At 44.0% G+C, this 21,305-nt stretch overlaps 3 protein-coding genes and 1 long non-coding RNA gene across 6 annotated transcripts; 1 reads left to right on the forward strand and 3 right to left on the reverse strand.

The window, feature by feature from the left end:
- Window positions 1-514: 514 nt before the first annotated feature.
- Window positions 515-9,136, reverse strand: LOC103718048 (uncharacterized). 3 transcript variants are annotated; one of them, XR_003387822.4, is made up of 5 exons: window positions 3,163-3,304; window positions 2,699-2,792; window positions 1,895-2,001; window positions 1,620-1,738; window positions 515-1,498 (listed from the first exon to the last, which is right to left on the reverse strand). It is a non-coding gene; the product is annotated as an uncharacterized LOC103718048 (long non-coding RNA). The 3 variants fall into 3 exon arrangements; XR_016396294.1 differs by lacking the exons at window positions 2,699-2,792; window positions 3,163-3,304 and adding an exon at window positions 8,934-9,136; XR_605769.5 differs by lacking the exon at window positions 3,163-3,304 and having other exon boundaries at window positions 2,699-2,837.
- Window positions 9,137-9,867: 731 nt separating this feature from the next.
- Window positions 9,868-13,103, forward strand: LOC103718796 (peptide-N4-(N-acetyl-beta-glucosaminyl)asparagine amidase A-like). The gene has a single exon (XM_008807776.6). The coding sequence runs from the start codon at window positions 11,262-11,264 to the stop codon at window positions 13,002-13,004; it is 1,743 nt and encodes a 580-aa protein (XP_008805998.4). The 5' UTR covers window positions 9,868-11,261; the 3' UTR covers window positions 13,005-13,103.
- Window positions 13,104-14,587: 1,484 nt separating this feature from the next.
- Window positions 14,588-16,684, reverse strand: LOC103718804 (peptide-N4-(N-acetyl-beta-glucosaminyl)asparagine amidase A-like). Its single transcript, XM_008807788.4, has one exon. The coding sequence runs from the start codon at window positions 16,586-16,588 to the stop codon at window positions 14,801-14,803; it is 1,788 nt and encodes a 595-aa protein (XP_008806010.4). The 5' UTR covers window positions 16,589-16,684; the 3' UTR covers window positions 14,588-14,800.
- Window positions 16,685-19,088: 2,404 nt separating this feature from the next.
- Window positions 19,089-20,936, reverse strand: LOC103718811 (peptide-N4-(N-acetyl-beta-glucosaminyl)asparagine amidase A-like). Its single transcript, XM_008807799.4, has one exon. The coding sequence runs from the start codon at window positions 20,934-20,936 to the stop codon at window positions 19,089-19,091; it is 1,848 nt and encodes a 615-aa protein (XP_008806021.4).
- Between the last annotated feature and the right edge of the window lie 369 nt (window positions 20,937-21,305).

Here is a 21,305-nt window from a genome sequence, read left to right on the forward strand (position 1 = left end):
TTCCTTTGTTGTTACATTGAAGGACGTTTTGGAAGAAGATAATTTCTCACAAAGTAACAAGACAAGATGAAAAGAGGAATAATTCAGTTACACATAAATGTCACTTTTAGTATGTTGTTCCTCGTAATCATTAAGGTCTACTTGAGATATATAGCCGCCTTGTAGATGACAAACATAGGATTCGCTTGCATTCTTTTAACCAAAGGGCAGAGTAAATAATATTGCATCTATTGATCTTTAGGCTTTTATTTATTGGCCTTCCTTTTGTTAGCTATTGTTTTAAGGTAGACACTCCAATAATTTTATTGAAAGAAGTTCTGTTTATATTTTAATCTAAAGTAGCTCAATCATGAATACAAAGTCAACTGCACTTCGTCCTTTAAAAATATTTTATATATGAACTGTGCGAAGGTCTCAATTCCTTAGGTTGGGGTGTCTGCCTAAAAATTGGATTGGGATACCAAAGCAACATGGCATGGTTTTCACCACTGCCGCTGAACATGGGAAGTCCAGGAGACATATAACCCTCCCGTTGATGCTTGAGAAACGGGAGGGTGTGTGATCCACATAAATTTCATTAAGATGATGAAATCAAGGAAGTACAAGATATTAGAAAAGAAAGAAATGCAAAGAGAGGGTAAGTTAAATGTACCAGATACTAGAAACAAGTAAAGCTAGAGGAGAGATTCAAGTAAAGAAACTACTTCAGCCATTTTGCCATCGATGTTGTTGGTGCATGGCTGAAACAGCTGAATTTGTGTGCTCAAGACATCCATAGAGCTGGTGACTGTTATCAAAATAAGGCCGCTCTGTTCTTCCCAATTGCCATATGATGCAGAATTCAAGCGAACACAGATCAAGTGGATAGCCAGGAATAAATCCCCAGGTGATCAGAGAGAGAAATATCTCTCACAATTATGATCTACCACGACCTAGATATTGGAGCTATCTGAACCTTTCTTTCACCATCGACTTGAATCTACCACCATTTGTGTATTGGTAACCTGAGCTCCAATACCATATTAACTTACTGCTAAATATTAAAAGCTCAAGCTGATAGGAAAAAAAATCAACAATGTATATAAAGCTTAACGAATCCACCTAGACTTAGAGTGTCCCCCATTTCAATTCCCTCATTCCCCTAGCCTTCTCCTTTCATTATATTCAAATCAAACCACCTGGTTACATGCACTGGTACGTACTCAAGCCTTCTCTGAATCCATGTTCTTCAATAACAACAGTCCAACTACCAACGCTACCTTTTTCCCCACCATTCTGAGAAGTCCTCAAAACGGCTCCACTGTACTCCCTCATGTTCCCCGCCACTTTGTTGTAGGTTCATGGATCACCATCGCATCAAAAGTGGCAGGTCAATTCAATCACCCTAACCACCGCTCTTCATTCTATTCTGGTCTTGTTTGAACTCCGCATTTTTCTGTTTTGGAAACACTTTTGTTATCTGTTGTCACCTCAAACTTCTGTTTAACAAAGTAAAGTTCTGTAGATCAAATGCAGAAAAACATAATGAGAAACATTGCCATGTTTTTTATACAGAACTTAGTTTTCATATAGTCACACTGCATTACGACAATTATTTTATGGAAAATGTTATAGATCACCTGTTGCCGACCGCTGCTCAGTTTACAGGAAGACATGGAAGCTGGTGATTGGTTGCATGCAGGTGAGGCCCGACTCATCAACCCCTCCATGTTAGACACCAGTCCGAGACAGCCACATCCTGGGTGAATCAAACAGTGATCAGATTGTTAGCAAGTAATCAATATCATAACTCTTTATCTTATAAATACATGGTATATTAAAACATGAAACTCATGCAGGAAAAATAAGTTATGTTTTTTTCCAAAAAAGTAAAGCAGGGAGTTTAGATATGTACTGTGAAATTACACATTTTCACTCCCTTTACTTTCTGATGTCCATTAGCAGCCAGATGTCAAAACTTCTTAAGCAGCTAAATTCCTCTACCCAAAGGCTCCAAAGGCTCTTAACCAAAAAAAAAAAAAAGGCAACATTAATATCACCAGCAACTTCCAAAATTAATGCAAGATGAACCAGAAAAACACAAAAAAAAAAAGACCAATTTGAGGAGACTAGACAGTTAGCCAACATAAGGCCATTACATTTGTGGTGGCTTGCCACCATTTTGCCAAAAAAAAAAAAAAAAAGCAAGCAAGCAAGCAACCAGAGGATAATAACATTTCTCAATCTACTCTAGTTCCTGATAGTTGCTGCTCAACCCTACTTGAGGAACTTACTGATCATCCAACTTAAGCATAAATTTTTCTAAAATTTTCATTGCCTACAACTTAGGCCACTCCAGCATTTATTGTGCATTGGCCTCTCAATTTGGCATTGACGCTAAATTTCCTGAGAAGCCCCTACCGCAAACACTTTCATATAGCTACTGCAAAACGACTGGGAAATCACCGAGAGTCATTCTTTCATAGTGCATCCCCCTTTCAATTTTACTCCAAAGAATGCGGAAAAAGGTTTAGCATTGCCACTGAGTATTTAAAAGCAATCAAAGCTTGAAGAAGGTAACAAATGTTTGCTAAAAAAAGGAAGGTAAGAAGTCACAAACTTTGAAAGGTTCATCATTCTGAAATAAAATATATACATCAAAATATGGACATCAAAGCAACAAAATAACAGCATGATCAGATAGCATCACCCAGCTTACAGAACAATTGGTAGGCTGGCTCCATTTTGAACAACTTTGTGCGTGTGAATGGTCCGTCTTGCCCCACCAGCTGGCCAATGTCTTCATCGGTAAGCTGTAGATGGAACTACTTTCATTAGGCAACAGGCAACCATTCAGCAGATCTTTTTTTCTGAACCATTCAACCATTCACCCTTACAAACTAATGGGTGTAAACAAATAGCGCGCCCCTCCACTAAAATGGGTTGGCTGTAACATTCTAATATTGTAATAATCAACCTAAAACCTATAGTCGTACCCAAAAAAAAGGGGAAAAAACAGTATGTTACATTCATACCCAAAAAAAAGGGGGGGGGGGGGGGGGGGGAACAGTATGTTCCCGTCCAGCTCATGAGTTGAGCAGTTATGATCTATTTGATTGACCAATCATCTTCCAGGGTGGCCAGGAAATTTTCTGCAGCTCAGTTAATAATGCAAGACAATACCTCAAGGGAAGTTCCTTGATGCTCAGCTGCCCTCTAGATTGGTACAGATGTTTCCAAGCTTCTGTAGTCCCACAGTGACTCCACATAAATTATGTGTTCCCATCCACTCTCAAGTCCTTAACTGGCAAAAAACAATCTCCAGAATACTGTTTGCAACAGTTAAATGATGACTATGAGAGCTGCCATGCTAGCAACAATAAGTTGTTATTAATATTGTTAACTAGATGGTTTTAATGACAGCCAAGAAGCTCATATGGAACTTCTCGGCAATCTAGAATAACCAGTATGACACTGACCCAGATCATGATCTGTCACCTGGTTAGCTTGTGGCTCCCAAACCTGTCCATTTCAGCTTCTCTGGCTTAAGATACCACAGGTTTTGCAATAACAGTCACCAGTTTCATTTAAGGTTGCAGCAAGGCCATCAATTGCAATAGTTGCTCCTAGCCAAGCCAACAGAATGTTTGATGCTCCACAAGTATTGATTTGAACTTTCAAATTTATATACAGGTTAATGTTATAAATTCTTTGTGATGCTTCACATCCACAACCAGATCATATGTCAAAGCAAGACTTTCAAAATCCTTCACATTGATCCAAAAGGATCACTGAACTCGATGTGGACCACTTCGGCCACTATGGGTAAGGCTAGACAGGGTCTAGGAGCGAGATCCACCATATTAGAAAGCCAAATCGTATGCCAAATTTTTGGAGGTTATAACTTGGTCGTACGATGCCAGATTGAGATGATCTTTTTTTAAAAATTTGGTAATATTTCGAGATCTACGATGTGGCGCTGCCCCTTAAAGGGGACCGTGCACTTAGTGATCAGGCCCAAATTCCATTGGGCCCTGAATTAGGAGAACTTATATCCTACACCGCAAGCACCACGTGGCTGTGCACTACGCCAATCACCGCGTCTCCTTCCTATAGACCCCATTCATCATACGCTCGTCTTAATGATTGGCCCACAAGAAAGAGATGCGGTGATTAGCGTGGTGCACGGCCACATTGGTGCACACAGTGTAAGATATAATTTGCTCCAAAACAGGCAAATCAGATTGAATTTTTTTTCAGGAAAGGCTTTGACCGAAAGTATCTTCCAAGTCCAGAAGAATCAAGTAAAGCGACAGAAAGCAGTTAATGTAGAAGGTTGAGATCCACCTCCAGTAAAATTTTAGCTTTTTCGAGTTTATTTCTACTAATCATGTCTAATTTAGGAAAGTGGGTTCTATTAAAACTACGAGAAAAATCCAACTGAAATTGTGCAAGGATAGAACTCATCATTATAAATAGAGGCCATGTACCACAATTTTATCTTCATCAATGAAAGAAAGAGGACGAACACCCAACTTTCGTCATTTTTTTTGCCTTTTAATTTTTTTTGAGAGATTTGAGTTGAGCAGATTGAGGAAACTCTTCTTTCTCTCCGATCAGATTACACATTGACCTTCCTCTAACGGTCATGCAGAAAACTGCAAATGGCATTGCTATGACAAGAGTTGCAAATTGAGGAAAATGGCCAAAGAAAACCCAAGAATACCTAGAACATTGCTGTAGGAAAAGCTAAAAGAAAATATGAATAATGGTGTATCCCATAAAAGAAATGATAAATTCAATCAAAAATAACAGGTGGGGGCAGATTGGCATAAAATAATTTCTTATAGTTCTGAATTCTTTAACATTGATCGTCCTTTGATGGTCATGCACGAAATTGGAGATGGCTTTGTTATGGCAAGGGTCATGGAGTAAGCAAGAAGACCAAAGGAAGCCCAAAAATATCCAGATGCATTGCATGTGAGAGAGGTAAAGAAGAAACTTTGCCTAATAGTTTATCACGCAAAGGAATGATAGAGTCAACCACAAATAACAAGATGGGACAGATTGGCCACTAGTTCATTATAGTTCCATGCATCCTAACAATTACAACAGTATCAGTCCTTCCACAAGTCTCATGCTCTCACTAGATAAAACGATAAACAATCCTCTGGTAACACATCAGTTTAATCCATCACTTAATTTTAATGAGAATGTGTGCCCTGACTTTTTTTTGCTAACTTAAATAGTAAATCTAGGCAAACAGCATCAATTACTCCATAGTCTCTCATGGCACCAAACTGTGACTAGAGCCTCATTTCCACTAAACTTGCATTTTATACTTTTATCAGTTGGCGTAATGCTCAAAAAATTTTCCTTTTACAACATTACATGATTCTTAGATTATCAGCACAGATTCCCTCAGTCTTCTATATGATTATCAGAAGTCAATAAATGTGGCCCTATGCATGGGACTCTTGCACTCACCTGAGCTGTTTCTTTGTAATTAGTGCTCCTATATGTATGTCTTTTATGTTCATAGAATCATTGGACCCACTCTCCCCTTGACACCAACAAGTTACCAATAAGGATAATTTATTGTTTTTTTCTCTCCAAGTTCATTTCCAAGTGACACCAAACCTGTAGTATAGTCTTGATGCTTGGCCTTCTTTAGCATAAAAGGGAGAAGAGCTGATCACTTAATATCCATGCCATCAATAAATTGATATCAGATATTTTTCTGATATTCTAAAATTTCGTGATTTCATAAAATCATTTGGTAATCTAGTTTTATACAGACCAAAACACTCCCATAGCTTTCCAATAATTCTTCTATGTTACCATCAGATATTGGTATATCTATACTTCTGCAACATTTGCAAAGTTTTTATTGTTTCCACTATCTTTATTAAGTGTGGTTTTCCTTGTCCTGGTTTAACAACTATTGGAGGTATTGTTCAACTCACAAAGCTCAGCTTCTCTTGATAGAACCTACAAATCTTTTTTTTTTGGCCATTTATCAGTTGCTCTATGCATTAATCCTGATATCATGTGTCATTTCTTCATTGTTGTTTTGATGCAAGTCTATGTCCAGTGACCATCTTTCAAGCCTTGAGATTCCACCTCTGATTTTCCTTAGATGCATGCTGCATGAATTCAGAACTCTCCAGAAACATTTTTTAGCCACTCAACATACCGAGAAAAATCCAAGCTTTGTTAAATAACTGTGAAAGTTAGGTGACTTGGTGATAACCGCAGATTATCTTTTATAAGCTGTGAAAATTTAATATATTTAATTTTGTTCATGATAATTTAAATGGATCTTATGAATTGCATTTAGATTTGTCATAATAGAAGTTCCTTTCAGTTGTTAGCTTCCTCAATAGTTGAAGGGGGGGTACTTTGACCTGTTTCAAACCCAAGAAAATTGATGTAACTATCAGCTTGCAGAAGACACTGGTACCCACAGCATTGGTTCTCCTGTCATGGTCCTAGATAGTGCTCCATCACTAAATTAAATTATTCAGGCAAAAAGAGTTAATAAAATAGCATACAACAAAAAGACTTAGTATTAAGGCTAACGGATGCTTTCACCAAAAAACAGCTGTAGCTACTCTGGGTATTTAAATGACACAAATTTACATACAATTAGCAACTATTCAGCCCTAAGTGAAATCTTAGAAGCTTTCTGCATGTGAGGGAATGAAAGAGAATGAAGGAACAAAAAACAAAAATTTGCGTCCATAGTTCATAGTAGCACAAGGAACTGGATAGGGCACAAGAAAAGAGAGAGATTAAGTCCAATAAACATTCTTTTCTAAGAAAGTAATATAGAATTGTATATTGAGAGTCAGGGATATCATGCTATATATGCCATTCTCCAACATGCAATATAAGAGACTAATATTAGATTAAAAAACCATATCACACTAATAGGTTATTGCAACATCAAGTCATTCTGATCTAATTCCATCCATTTATTAGAATATTCAGATGTTACAAAAACATTAGTATGTAGGACACCTTTGCCTATCCGCTGCCACCACCACCACCCCCTGCCCGCAGCGGCAGCAAAACAACCAACACATGCATGCACATATACACATATCTTCTTTATCAATTCGGTGTGATACTTGTTTCAGTCGGTTATATAAGTCTTCAAATAAGCCCTCAAGCACTGATTGTTGGGCTGCGTTATATCTCACATGTCACACATATGACAGATTCTAACATATGCACTTCAACCGAGCGGCAGTACACCCCAGACCTCATGGTTTATGTCGATATTCTTCCTTAGCAATATTATATATTCATGGCTAATTAGAACAAATAAACATGAGACCTACCATCAGTGTATGTCAAGTGCTATATGGCACTAATTATGAGCCACACTAACCACTATGTATCTTATGCAATGAGCTAATGAACCAAAAATAAAGAGATCAATTGCAAAGAATTATTCATGCTATCCAATGCTGTGAGTCGATGGTGTTACTTGGAAGAAGTTTCACATCCTAAATTTACAAAGAAACTAAGCGGGGTAAAGTATATGCCAGTTATGCTCTTGCCCCCAAGGTAAATCCAACCAGATGATAAGCCTATTGGTGAGGCAAATGCTTAGGTTTCTTATTCCAAATTAGATCAAGAAGATGTACTTGCCAGAGGGAACGTGCAAAATGGTTGAGTTGGTAAATTCACCAGGAGTTGGACACCAGTGACTCAAGTTCAAATCCCGCTTTCAACCCAATTGAGTCCCAGTTTCCTACTAGCTCCCCCCCCCCCCCCCCCCCCAAAAAAAAAAAGAGCTAAGGCTAGAGGCAGGCAGGGGTATGGGAACAAATTTGTGACCGTACTGTAGAATCAGTCCAGGAAAAGCTCTTTTTGCACAAGTCATGTCTCTGAAAACAGAATTGGCATTAGAACACATCCTGCAAATCCAATCAATATCTCTATCGACTAGAATACTTACCCCACACTTATATTAAGAATCCCCCTCTTCGTTCCCCAATCTCTCAAAGTCATTCCCCCAATGAAGCCCTGTTATGAAAATTTAAACTCATTGTCCCCCGGCACATCCTTTTCAAGCCTCCGCACTCTACTCAGTTGACAAGTTGCAGTCAAGCATCGTCCCACTAGCCTTTACCACTCCATTTGGAACACTCCTCCATATATTAAAACTCATTTTTGGAATCTTGAGATGGAAACGTTGCCTACTAAAAGATAAGCAAGGAGTTTGACGCATCCTTCACCTAAGGAGGTCAAGTTCACCAGCTTACTCTTCCAATTGGTGGTTTCTCTTCCCAAAATCTCAATCAAGATTTCTATATTAGCCCTCCAATAATAACATCTCTAAAATGTTCCAAACAGGCCTTCAGAGCATTCTAAATCAACTCATACGATACCAGGGTATCCTTATTCACTTGCCTTCAATATAATTATAGTACATATGATGTCAGGGAAGAAGCATATGGCGGAGATATATAATTTTTAAGAGCAGAAATGTATAAGGAAAAATGCTTTTTTTTTGGGGCCTAGGGCCCTGCAGAAGCTCTCAAAATCAAATAACAATCAATTTTTCGAGATGGAAATCTTGTTTCTAGAACTACCTCAAAAAAGAAAACAATTGGATTGACAAAGCCCAGAAGGAAGGTCGTAACTTTTACACTTGAACTACCGAAAATGTTGTTGCTATTCACCGAAATAATGCTAAAAATTAAGCTTTTTATGACATTAAATCCTGGATTTTTTTTCTAAAAATTCAAGAAAAGAAGATAAAAATCAAGCCCTAAATTTACTTATAGCACCGATCAAATTAGTTTACTTAGTTTGGATGATATTGAACCCTAAATCGAAGAAAATACCAACCATACGCATTATAAAGAAAAGGAGGAAAAATAGATTCCAAACTCAGAGAGATCAGCAAGAGAGACAAATATAATCAGGCAAAGAGATGCCTGCGAGAAGCCCTTCTTCCAGGGTTGCCTATGCGGATCTGCGAGAAGAGCCTTTATCTAGGGTTTAGAAGGAAACTCGTTTTACATCGTGGAAGCATCGAATGCGAACACGCGCACCGGGGGGGAGGCGTGGAGAGAGAGAGAGATGGGGCGCTTTCAGGAAGCGTGGGGAAGGAGCGATTGTCGTAATCTTATGAACTCGTACGCGATATTTCTAGCGTCCAAGAGGTTATACGTAAATATAAAACCTGCATTACGTTGCCGACTTCATTTGGTAAATGGGTGCTTCAAAGAAACTTATTTCTAGCACCCTATTTGAATAATAAATTACTTATTAGTCCGTAAGTCAGCAAGCTCCAAATCAAGCCACCAAGTGTTAGTTACTTATGAGCTGTTGAGTTACAACATAATTCGCTATATCAATATGCATCGAACGAATTCGATACTAACACTCGGTACGATGAAAAAATTTTGTATCATACCGATACAGTATTAGTAAGATAGGGCGGTACATGTCCGATGCCAAGACGATGAATCTTAGCTATGAGCACCATATAAAACTAACAAGTTACTTTATTTGGATTATCTTGAGGAAAAATATTTTTAGGTTCTTGACCATGCAAAAATTCATTTAGCAATCTCTTATAAGCTTTACTTAAAAAGGAAAATTGACCCACTTTGTTTTTACATGGAGTGTTGGGGAAAATTATTTTTAGTTAGCAGGTTAAACGACTAATTACCTAAAAATCTTCTATTTACATGTTTTCCATAAAGTTGGCACACCTGTAACTCCATTTCATTATGTATACGTGTGTGTGAAGAAAAAAATTACTTATAGCTCCCTGGTTTAATAACTCATCACTTATGACTTTCTGACTTACAAGCATCGCATAAAGTTAACCAAATTAAACAATATGGACGAAGCAAGTGAATAATACATCTGATGCATGTGGTTGTACAGATAAATAGATAGGCATATGGAACTCACCGCCACACTCCCATTTGGAATTTTTTTTACCATCTATTGAATATTTAAATGCTAAATTACGAACAAATGCTTAACTTATAATTTTTATATGAAATTGAGAAAGCCTACCAACTTTCACTTGCACCGCTAAGGGCCTAGTGGCAAAATTGAGTTGCTTGAGGGATGGAGCCTGATGTGCATCCTCAGTCTTCGGTGTTAATTGGGGAAGGAAAAGCAAATGGCTAATCAAACTTACATTTGTAAGTGCTCAATAAGTTGCCATTGTTTTAGCATCCAGTGTTGAGAAGGGTACAACCCGTGTAGTGGGTCAATCATCGGATACTACACCAAGTTCATATCTGCTTTAACTCAGATCTAAATGAGAGACACTTGCAACCATGATTGGGGGTGGAATGCTTAATCATTTAACCTATTTAAATTATTTCAACACACTGTGGACAAGATAGATGGCCTGTTTGACAAAATGGTCAGACTTGAATCTGAATTTTTAATATGTTTAATAAATATGTCGAGTTTCTATTGACAAATTTTTGATATATCGTATATCCAACCCAATTTGTATCTTGTTCGACTCGATCCGATTGCCACCCCTAAGGTTATGTTCTTCCATATTTGACATGATGAATATCATTTTTCCAAACCAATATATCTATAGAGATGAAAAGCATGCCTATTATTCAAATCATGCCTATCTTTACAATGAGCAGGTTAACTGCCAATGGTAAAAATAAAAAAAAAATAACACCATCACCAGCCGTTGTTAATGCGGTCCTCGATGTTTTGAGACCACATATCACATTTATCTGAGTCCTCACAGAAACCATTTGAAACTTCTTCCATAGTTGTCAATAATCCCTCGGTTCATGTCAAATGATTACAAGTTGTGCAGCGTATCAGCTATTATACGATGGTTGTTCTCATCAGAGGACGCAAGGCTTGTAATCAACTAATAATTGTACGCGGTGCATGTGCCTACTATGTGCTCGTGTAAATTGCTAACTGAATAAAAGAACACGAATAAAATAATATAAATGATTGATCACTCTCTTTCTTCAATTCTTTCACTTGGATTCTGTTACCCGCTTCATAGTACAAATAGCCGGATGAAAGAGAACCGAAATGGCACTGAAGAATCCTATTCCTACCATTCTTTGTTCCTGCGTCAAAAAAGATAGAAAGCAGGGCAGAAATAAACATGATACACATTTAAACCCTCTCTGCAATACCAATCAACAGGTAATGCAATTCTTCCCTATATATACAACCCTCACAATGATCTGTCTCACAGCAACAAGCCATTATTCCCGTGTCAATATAGGTCCGAAAGGAAGGAATAAGAGATGCATCTCAAACACAGGGAATTCTCAATCCCCTCCTTATTCCTCCCTCTGTTCCTCCTCTGTTCCTCTGTCCATGGAACCTTGGCCACAGATGCTAGCCTCGAGTTCTTGGACCCGACACTCCCTCCGGCTCTCCCGAGCCAGACCCCGAAATGCTCTGTTCTCGTCCTTCAGCAGGATTTCACCGGCACGGTTGGCACCTCCCCCGTTACCACGAACTACACCCACCCCGTCGACTGCCCCGCCCCATGGACCCGCGTCGTGCTGGAGCTCTCCTTATCTGCCTCCGGCGTCCACGTCCAGAAGGACCGCATCGCTGCTGTCTGGATCGACGGCGCTGAGATCCTCCGGACCAGTACTCCATTCACTATAAACCACAGCGCCTTTTGGAAGGTCCACAAGGACGTCACTCGCTACACCGCCCTCCTCCGCCGGCTCAGTGGCGGCGGCGGTACCGTCTCCATGATGCTTGGAAACTCCAATTCCAAACCCCCGGGCGTCTTCACCGCCAATGTCTCTCTCCACTTCTACCGTGGAGCACTGTCTGCTAAGTCCATCAACAATGGTCACCCAAGCGTTAAAGGTCTCTACCGCGAGCCCGCCGACCATGTCATCCCCATTTCGCAAGAGAAGGCGAGCAACGGCAGCGGCTTTTGGTTCCAGATCAGCGGCAAGTCCGACATTTCAACGGCCTCCGTCGTAATTCCCAGGAACACATACCGTGCAGTACTGGAGATCCTTGCGTCCTACCACGCCGACGACGAGTTCTGGTATGCCAACCCGCTCCAGCCGGAGTACCTGCAGGGCGGCCTCGGCGAGACAAGGGCCAACGGCGGTTTACGCCAGCTGTACGCGACCATCGACGGAAAGTTCGTCGGTGGCCACATACCGTTCGCTGTCATATACCCAGGATCCATCAACCCCTATTTCTGGTCCCCGGTCGCCGCCATCGGAGCCTTCGACATGCCTACCTACGACCTCGAGGTGACCCCATTCCTCGGGCTTGTGGTCGACGGCCAGCCACATGAAATCGGGCTCGGTGTCAAGCACAGCCAGTCCTACTGGCTCCTCACCGCCAACCTCCACCTGTGGGTCGACCGGTGGTCGGACGCCGTGGAGGCGATGCTGGTGGACTACCGAGCGCCGCCGCTGAGAGTGAACCCCCAAGCAGAGTGGAGGAACCAGGATGGGAGCTCGGAGATCGACGCCGAGGGGCTGCTCAGGTTCGTTGGATGGGTAAGCTCGTCCAAAGGGAATGTCACCACCCTGGTGAGGCAGAAGGTGACGTTCAAGAGCCAAGTGGTGGTCCAGAACAGGGGAACAGTAAGACAAGTGGAGATGATAAACAAGGAGGCCATGACGGTGGGGGTGCACAGAGGAAAAAACCAGGTGGTGGGGCGGGTGCAGCTCTTCATGGACGCGCCGCTCCAGGTGCAGACGTCGACGGTGAATGCGGCCGGAGGGGCGGTGCTCCGGAACACGAGGCTGTACCACCAGCTGGAGGAAGTGCTGAAATTGAACGATAACATGGCGGTGAGCACGAGCATGCTGACGGACCGGCAAGACGCAGAGGGGACGGTGTTGATGCATGATGGCATGCCGGTGTGGGGTGGTGGGAGCACCAAGTCATCCTACAAGTACAGAGATGAGAACACTTGCTATCTCCGGACGGTGGACGCCGCCGGTGGTGCGGTCAAAAACGACGTCACAAGCGCGTCGTGCGCAGCGGCCTCCGCCGCGTAGGCCTGGGTTTGTCTGGGTCACTTTTGATGCCTCTTGCTATGGTCATTTTCTTTCAGTCATCCAGCTTAAGATATAATCCTAAACTTCAATATTGTATTATTCTAAATTGAAGTAGAAATATTTATGTTCCTAAACATCAGCATAAAAAAAATTTATCCCACCTAAGGAGACAAGGTCAGATGAGGCCGAGAAATTAAACCTTGCACCACGTCGGTGGTGCACCACAGAAACAAATAGAGAACAAGAGGATAACAAGACAGGGAAAAGAACGAACTGGGTCATAGAGATCATATTATATATCTTGTATTATACCTTGAATTTGTTTTGGGCCAAATCTAGAACGCGCCTGGTACAAAGACTTAAGTCACTACGCCCCTGCCCAGCCGACCAAGGACCCGCCTGGGCATCACGCAGTATAACAGACCACGCAAGGTGAAAGGGCATGAACCTTCAAAGAGAGGGGCCTTCAAACTCATATGCTCCACATTTCTGCTATTATTATTCAGATATGTTACCAAGATTAATTGTGCCTTGTGGTTGACACGAATGATTGTTTCTCAACTAATGAGACTGTGAAGGTAATTATGATAAAAGAAAAGGATAAAAAGAAAAAACATTAGCAAGAAACGTGGGAGGATAATGTCCAGTGCTAAACCTACAAAAATGAATGCTGATGGTTTGTGCCTAGATACTGCACCCTTTTTAGTTACTGCAGCCTATGTATCAATTGGATTTGGCCAATTTTTAGAATGAGACCTTGTAACTTCACATTTTCTACATTTATAAACGGGTCAAACTTGGGTTCGATCCATGGGATATCCACATCCAAACTTGATAAGAAAAATAAATTTCAGATGCAAGTTCAGATCCATCAAAATAAGTAGGCTGCAAATCACTTTCAAACTCGATTAATAATCATTTTGAAGTCTGAATTCAAGTTTGAGATTCAATTTGGTGCATGATTTCAAGGATCACCGGGCTAGTCAAAGATTCACAATTTCCACAAATGAAAGGGCTCTTATTTACAATAGTCCATATATACTAAAAATATAGTCGATTGTGATGAAAAAGGTACACGATATGAAGAGTAAATGATTGATTTTTTTTTAAAAAAAACAATACAAACAGATTTCAGAAACATTGCCCCTTCCCTTGTCTCATGTCGCGTGTTTAATTTGATTAAAATGTAACCAAAATCAAGTGCCAGCTAGGGTTGTGGAAATTAAATGGCAATCGACCAGAGTTAAAAAGAGAATGCATAAAATAAAAGCATAAATTCGAACACGAAGAAAAGGAATTAATCCCAGTCATGTAATTTGTCTCCTAGTTGAGTTGAGCTTGAACCAGCAGTTTATTTCATGAGTGAACAAATGAGCTAAGTTTCATTGCAATTAAGTTATACCCACTTACCTATGTACATGTGTAATCAATCGTACTTGTTTTGTAAGTTTCAAAAAAGAAGAAGAAGAAGAAGAAAAACAAGAAGAAGAAATAATTACGTAGGGACAATTATGACCCACAAGATAGTAACATCTTCATCACATGTAAGCAACCCATGTTAGCTCTATGAGCATGACTCCAATTGATGCCCCACGGCAAAGGTGATAACCGTAGATTAATTGCTACAAAAAACAAAGCGTTTATTATTACACAACTATAAGAACTCTTCTCAGCTACAGCAAATAGCATAGGTCAATCACTTATTATACCTCAAAGGCTGCTTACCAATCCTAACATAATGATATAATCGAGCTACCAGGGCAAGCTGGTGAATGGAACAGCTAGCGACCTAAATCCTAAGCCGAGGCAACCGCAGAGCACTGAGGGCTGGCGACATCGAACTTCACCACGCCGCCGGCAGCATTTACCGTGCGGAGATAGCAAGTATTCTCATCCCTGTACTTGTACGACGACCTTGTGCTCCCGCTCCCCCAAACCGGCGCTCCGTCGTGCATCAGCACCGACCCCTCGGCGTCCTGCCGGTCGGTCAGCGAGCTCGTGCTCACCGCCATGTTCTCGTTCAAGTTCACAATCTCCTGCAGCTGGTGGTACAGCCTCGTCTTCTCGAACACCGCCCCGCCGATGGCGTTCACGCTCGACGTCTGCACCTGGAGCGGCGCCTCGATGAAGACCTGCACCCTCCCCACTGTTTGGTGCCCCTTGGCCACCGCCACCGTCGTCCTCTCCTTGTTTGTCATCTCCACCTGTTTCACTGCCCCCCGGTTCTGGACCTCCACCTGGCTCTTGAACTTCACCTTCTGCCTCACCGTGGTGGTGATGTTTCCCTTCGACGAGCTCACCCACCCCGAGAACCGGATCAGCCCCTCGGCGTTCACCTCCGACTGCCCGTCTGGGTTCCGCCACTCGGCGTGCCGGTTAATTTGGAGCGGCGGTGATGAGTACTCCACCAGGCCGGCTTCCACTACGTCGGACCATGCATCCACCCATAAATGGAGGTTTCCACTCAGCAACCAGTAAGGTTGGCTGTCCTTCACCCCGAGCCCGATTTCGTGTGGCTGCCCGTCCAACAATAGCCCCAAGAATGGCGTTATATCGAGGTCGTAAGATGGGATGTCGAAGGCGCCAATGGCGGTCACCGGGGACCAGAAGTAGGGGTTGATCGAGCCAGGGTATATAACGGCGAACGGAATGTGGCCGCCAACAAACTTTCCGTCAATGGTCGCGTATAACTGGCGGAAACCGCCATTGGCTCGGGACGTGCCGAGCTGCCCCTGGAATGAGGATCGAAGCGGGTTTGTGTACCAGAACTCATCGTCGGCGTGGTACGAGCTGAAGATCTCGATCACAGCGCGGTAGGTGTTTCTGGGAATGGTGACCGACGCCGCGGGCACATGGGAGTCGTTGTTGACCAGAAGCCAGAAACCGCCGCCCTCAGCGCCTTTTTCACAAGAAATGGGGATGATGAGGTCGGCCGGCTCGCGGTAAAGGCCTTTGACAGTCGGATGGGCGGTGCCGATGGTTGCCGGGCGGGCAACGGGGACGGCACCCCGGTAGAAGTGGAGGGAGACGTTGGCGGAGAAGACGCCGGGGAAGGAGGTGACGTTGGAGTTCTCCAGCCTCATGGTGACGGTGCCGGCGTCACCGAGGTGGCGGAGGAGCGAGGTGTAGCGGGTGACATCCTTGTGGACCTTCCAGAAAGCGCCGCCGGGGAAGGTGGGGACGGGTGTGGTGGTGCGGATGACCTCAGCGCCGTTGACCCATACGGCGGCGACGCGGTCCCTCTGGACGTCGGAGACGGAGAAGGAGAGCTCGAGGACGACACGGGTCCAGGGGGCGGGGCAGTCGGGAGGCTGGGTGTAGTTGGCGGTGGCGGGGGGAGAGCCAACTGTGTCAGCGAAGTCGCGCTGTAGGACGAGGACAGAGCACTTGGGGTTGGTCTCTCTGGGGATGGCCGGGGGGAGGGTAGGGTCCAAGAACTCCAGGCTGACGTTTGTGGCAGGAACTTGGTGCAGTTTGAATGAGGAGGTGAAGCATGACGCCCCGGAGAAACAGAGAGAAGTGAAGATAAAGAGTAGAATGAGTGGGGCCGCAGCAGAGCGGCGGTGGCTGTGGTTGAGATGCATCTCTGATGCTTGACTCGGAGCTCTTGTGATTAAAGTGGAATAATGGAGATGGCCTTGGATAATAGTAGAAGAACCATGAGACGCGAAGGATTTCTTGTTGTGAGAGAGTGCAGTCTTTTACTTGGGTATATATAGGCCAGAATTACACTGTTTTTTGGTTTAGAAGAAAGGAAAGGGAAGGGAAATGTGGAACATATTTATCCGTTTTCTTTGTTTGTGGATGAATTAGCCTGCACTTTTACGGCACTTGAGAACAGGGGAAGTGTGGAGGAGGAACTTTCGTGGTGGTTCGTATTTTTCTCTTGCGCTCCAGTTGTGGGTTCTCTTTCTGCTGCGTACGAATTTCATCGACTGGGGCGTCCGAAGGAATCCAAGACCATCGATGGTGGAGCGAATGTATAACGTTTTTGGTTTTACAGGTGAACAGAAGATGATAAATGATAGGATTTATAATTTATTTCTTTTTTTGGGGCTCGTTTGAGATATATTATGAGATACGGAGGAGTCTACCTTCCATGTCTTTTTTAGCCGTTAGCGGACTGTTCGGAACTGGGAGTGCGCCTCAGCTTTCTCTGGTCTATTATAGAGATGGACGTCTATAGACGATTTTCTCATCCTTCTGAAAAATTTCTTCCGGAGGCTCAGCCTTGTGGAGGAAGGGATTAGGACGGCTTATCTGGCTTATTACTATTGACTAGATAGAAATGCCTAAGTCTTTGAGAACAGAAGAGCACATATGAGGCTGGTGGCGGATAGGGCCCTTCTTTATATGGCGGAGGTCTTTGGCATCACTGCGTCGTCGTCCCTTGGGTTAGCTAAGAAAATCTAGGGCTCTCATTCCGCTCTTATAACGTCCAAAACTATGTTCGTCTCCTGAGAGCCCCCATGTTCCAGTTTCTCAAGGTAAACTTCGACGGTAATGTCGGTGAGAGAAGGGGTAGCGGCAGTGCCGGATTTGTTATCAGATATCAGGAGGCCAGATTTGTGGCGGCGGAAGATCAGCGAATCTTTGATCAAACCGTGATCGGTGTCGAGGTCAGAGCCGCAAAGGAGGGTGTCTCCTATACGAGGCGAGTACTGGGCGCAGACCTATTGTCCTTGAGAGGGATTCAGCCATGGTGATCGAGTGGATCCAAGATACGGGCCGTGCTGCCGGTGGAATTCGGTTGATTCATGACATCCGCAGTCTTTTGGGTGAGTGCGCCTTCCATCGAGCTACTCATGTTTACAGAGAGTCAAACAATGCAACAGACTGGGTGGCATTCTTTACGGCTCATCATTCTGGTAATTTTATTTGGGATAACCACATCTCGGTCCCGTCTCCTTTGCATTTGTTCCTCCTTTCTCTTGTTCTGAAAATGAGACAATAGCAATCCCAAGAAACATATATTGAATATCAAACTATATGTATCATTCAGTAAATGTACATTTGGCCTTCACTAAATGTATATTTAACCATATCTAAATTTAAGGTCACTTTAGATTACTAATAGTCCTAGAGAGGAAAAAATGATAAACCCTTTCTTATAATATCAATGATGGAGTGGCTTTTTTCCTCTCTGTTTCCGTGGGAAGATGAAAGGCTTTCTCATGCGCTGACATGAAACATTACTTTGGCAATTGTCAAGCAGGCCATTAAATGAAATATGTGGATTTGATAGGAAATTAGTTTCCATGTCAGAACTGGATAACAAGAAGTGATATTCACTACAATAATATTGATCCGGACAACATGTTCTACGCGATCGACTTTTATAATACTTACTAGATAAATGATCTATCAGACTCTATTAATATACTAGGTTGCTTCAACCATAAATATAGATACTTTACTAGTTTTGATAATCTAGTTATCATAAATTATCGATTTGCTTCCATCTTTTGAATCTTGATCCCATACCGCGAAGGAATCATCGTTTGGAAGTAGTTGAGTTAGCTACAAAGGGACCTTAGTAGAGGGAAGTGCCACTTCATATAGTGCAATGCCAGTACCCGAAGTAATCAATCGATGGCAGTACACCCTATTCGAATCTCTCAAAACAAAATTTGGCGACCACTAACATTAGGATAGAGTATTCCCTTTTAAAGCTGATTTGACTTATTCATGCTCTTAAGTCTTATGAATCATAGCTTCTTATTTTAGTTAAATTCTATCTTGCTGTTCCACTATTTCTACTCAACTCTTAATATTTTGGTCATAAACTGGATCTTAAAATAATTGCTAGCAAGAATAATGAAGGTTTCTGATAAGAAAATGAAATTACCCTACCAAACAGTCAGAGGAATATATTTTACTAAAATACTAAACTCTGAATATGTTATTTAACCTGATTAGCTAAAACAGAGGATAAAATCCCACAATATGGTACACGGACCGGATCACAAGCAAACATGGACCCAATACAACACCAGCCGAGGGACTTCAGCTGCGGAGGGCCGAGAAACCGATCCAACCCAAACCTCAGGAACCCAACCATTTGTGGTTCGCAAGCTGGTTCGGCTACGAGTCCAAAACCGACACACATGAAGCCGTCTCCGCGTCATCTCGAACCGTCCCGCCCACCATGATCACCGTTCGGAGATGACAAGCCTTATCGTCCCTATACTTGTAAGTTGACTTGGTATCTCCGCTCCCCCACTTGGCCACCCGGTCCTCCATCAGCGCCGAGCCCTCCGAGTCCTGCCGGTCCGTCATCGTGCTGTAAGCCACCTCCTTCCCCACCGCCACGCTCGTTGTCTCCTGTAACTTATGGTACATCTTCGTCTTCTCGAACACGGACCCCCCGCCGCCGTTCGAACTCATCGTCTCCATCATCAGCGGTGCCTCGGTCTCCACTTGCACTCTTCCGATCACCTTGTGGTTCTTCTCCGTCCTTACGTTCGTTCTTGACTTTACCTCCATTGATGCTTGCTTTATAGATCCCTGACGATGAACTTCCACCCGGCTCTTGAACTTTAGCCGTTGCTTTACGCTCGTGGTAATGTTCCCTTTTGATGAGCTCACCCAGCCGGAGAACCGGATGATCACCTGCCCGTCGATCGAGGACTTGCCGTCTAGGTCTCTCCAGGCGGCCTGCCGGCTTAGCTTCAGTGGCGGGACCTTGTACCGGACCAATGCTCCCTCGACGCCGTCCGACCATGCATCGAGCCATAGGTGGAGGTTGGCTGACACGAGCCAGTACGGCTGGCTGTCTCTGACGGTCAGCCCGAAATGGTGCTCGGGTCCGTCGAGCAATTTCCCCACAAATGGCGTGAGGTCAAGGTCGTAGGAAGGGTGGTCGTAGGCGCCGAGGGCGGCGACCGGCGCCCAGAAGAAGGGATTGATCGAGCCGGGGTATATGACGGGGAAGGGAACGACCGCGCCAGCGAAGCGCTTGTCGATTGTGACAACCACCTGGCGGAACCCGCCGTTCGCCTTGCTCGATGGCGACGTGAGGCCGCCGCGAGGACCGTTCGTGCGGAGCGGGTTGGCGTACCAGTACTCGTCGTCCCCGTGGTGGGAGACGTAGATCTCGAGCACTGCACGGTAGGTGTTGTTGGGGATTAGGACAGTGGTCAATTGCACGTCAGACTCATTGCGGATCTTGAACCAGGAACCGGGACCGCAGTCCCCGAGCTCATTGGAGATAGGAATGATTAAATCCGCCGGCTCTCTGTATAAACCTTTGATGGTTGGGTGAGCTGAGAGCCGCCCACTCCCTAACTGTCCGTTCGCGTGCGCATTTGTTGGTAGTTTTAAGCTCGGGCTTCGGCCGGCGTCATCGGATAATGCGCCGCGGTAGAAGTGGAGGGAGACGTTGACGGAGTAGACGCCAGGGAGGGTGGCGTTGGAGTTCTCGAGCATCATGGAGAAGGTGGTGGCGGAGCGGAGGACGGCGGTGTAGCGGGTGACATCCTTGCGGACGTGCCAGAAGACACCTGGGGCCATGGGGAGGGGGGTGCTGGTGCGGAGGATCTCGGCGCCATCGACCCAGATGGCGGCGATGCGGTCCATCTGGACGTCGGAGGCAGTGGCAGAGAGCTCCAGGATGACACGAGACCATGGGGCGGGGCAGTCGGCGGGTGGGGCGTAGTCAACGGAGGCCGGTGGGAAGCCGAGGGTATCGGCGAAGTCTTCCCGGAGGACGACAATGGAGCACTTGGGGTTCACGGTGGGGATGAGAGGGGGGAGAGTGGGGTCCATGTACTCGAGGGTCGTGTTCTGCGGGGCGGCGGGTGGTGGGGGGAAGGGGAAGCTTGTGGAGAGGGAAGGAGGAGAGGCGGTGGTTGAACAACCCATGAACAATAGAAAGAATAGCAGAGCGGGGAGTAAGGAGTTAGCTCTGAGGTGATGGTGGTTGGCACTCATCGTTTTTGGTGGACTTTGAATTTGGAATGGAGAAAGGGGAAAGGAGACTGGAGACTAATCTGGAGCTGTGTGGTATGGTTTTAATCTGGCCTAGTGGGAAGGGAGGTGAGATTTTACTTATTGTGGGATTAATTCCATCTGGATGGTGGGATAGACGAGAGAAATATATAGGCTGGTGAATAGCAGAGAAGTAATTGCCTTTGTCTCCTTGTGATGGTAAATTTCGTCGAGGGGAGATGGAGAAGGTGCGAGTACGACCGTTTAAAACGTTTAACTGTTTAGTTTGGTACAGTTTTGATATTTTTACAATATGGGAAAACAGCAGGAGATTGTTTCGATCCTTCGAGGATAATTCCTAGAGAAGGTATC

Source organism: Phoenix dactylifera, chromosome 8 (genome assembly GCF_051530095.1).
Source record: "Phoenix dactylifera cultivar Ajwa chromosome 8, Ajwa_hap1_PhDact_Kaust_v1.1, whole genome shotgun sequence".
Taxonomy (NCBI): Eukaryota; Viridiplantae; Streptophyta; class Magnoliopsida; order Arecales; family Arecaceae; genus Phoenix; species Phoenix dactylifera.

Bases quoted from the DNA above. Each gene is read 5' to 3' on its own strand.
- LOC103718796 (XM_008807776.6), top strand. From the start codon at position 11,262: ATGCATCTCAAACACAGGGAATTCTCAATCCCCTCCTTATTCCTCCCT.
- LOC103718811 (XM_008807799.4), bottom strand. From the start codon at position 20,936: ATGAGTGCCAACCACCATCACCTCAGAGCTAACTCCTTACTCCCCGCT.
- LOC103718804 (XM_008807788.4), bottom strand. From the start codon at position 16,588: ATGCATCTCAACCACAGCCACCGCCGCTCTGCTGCGGCCCCACTCATT.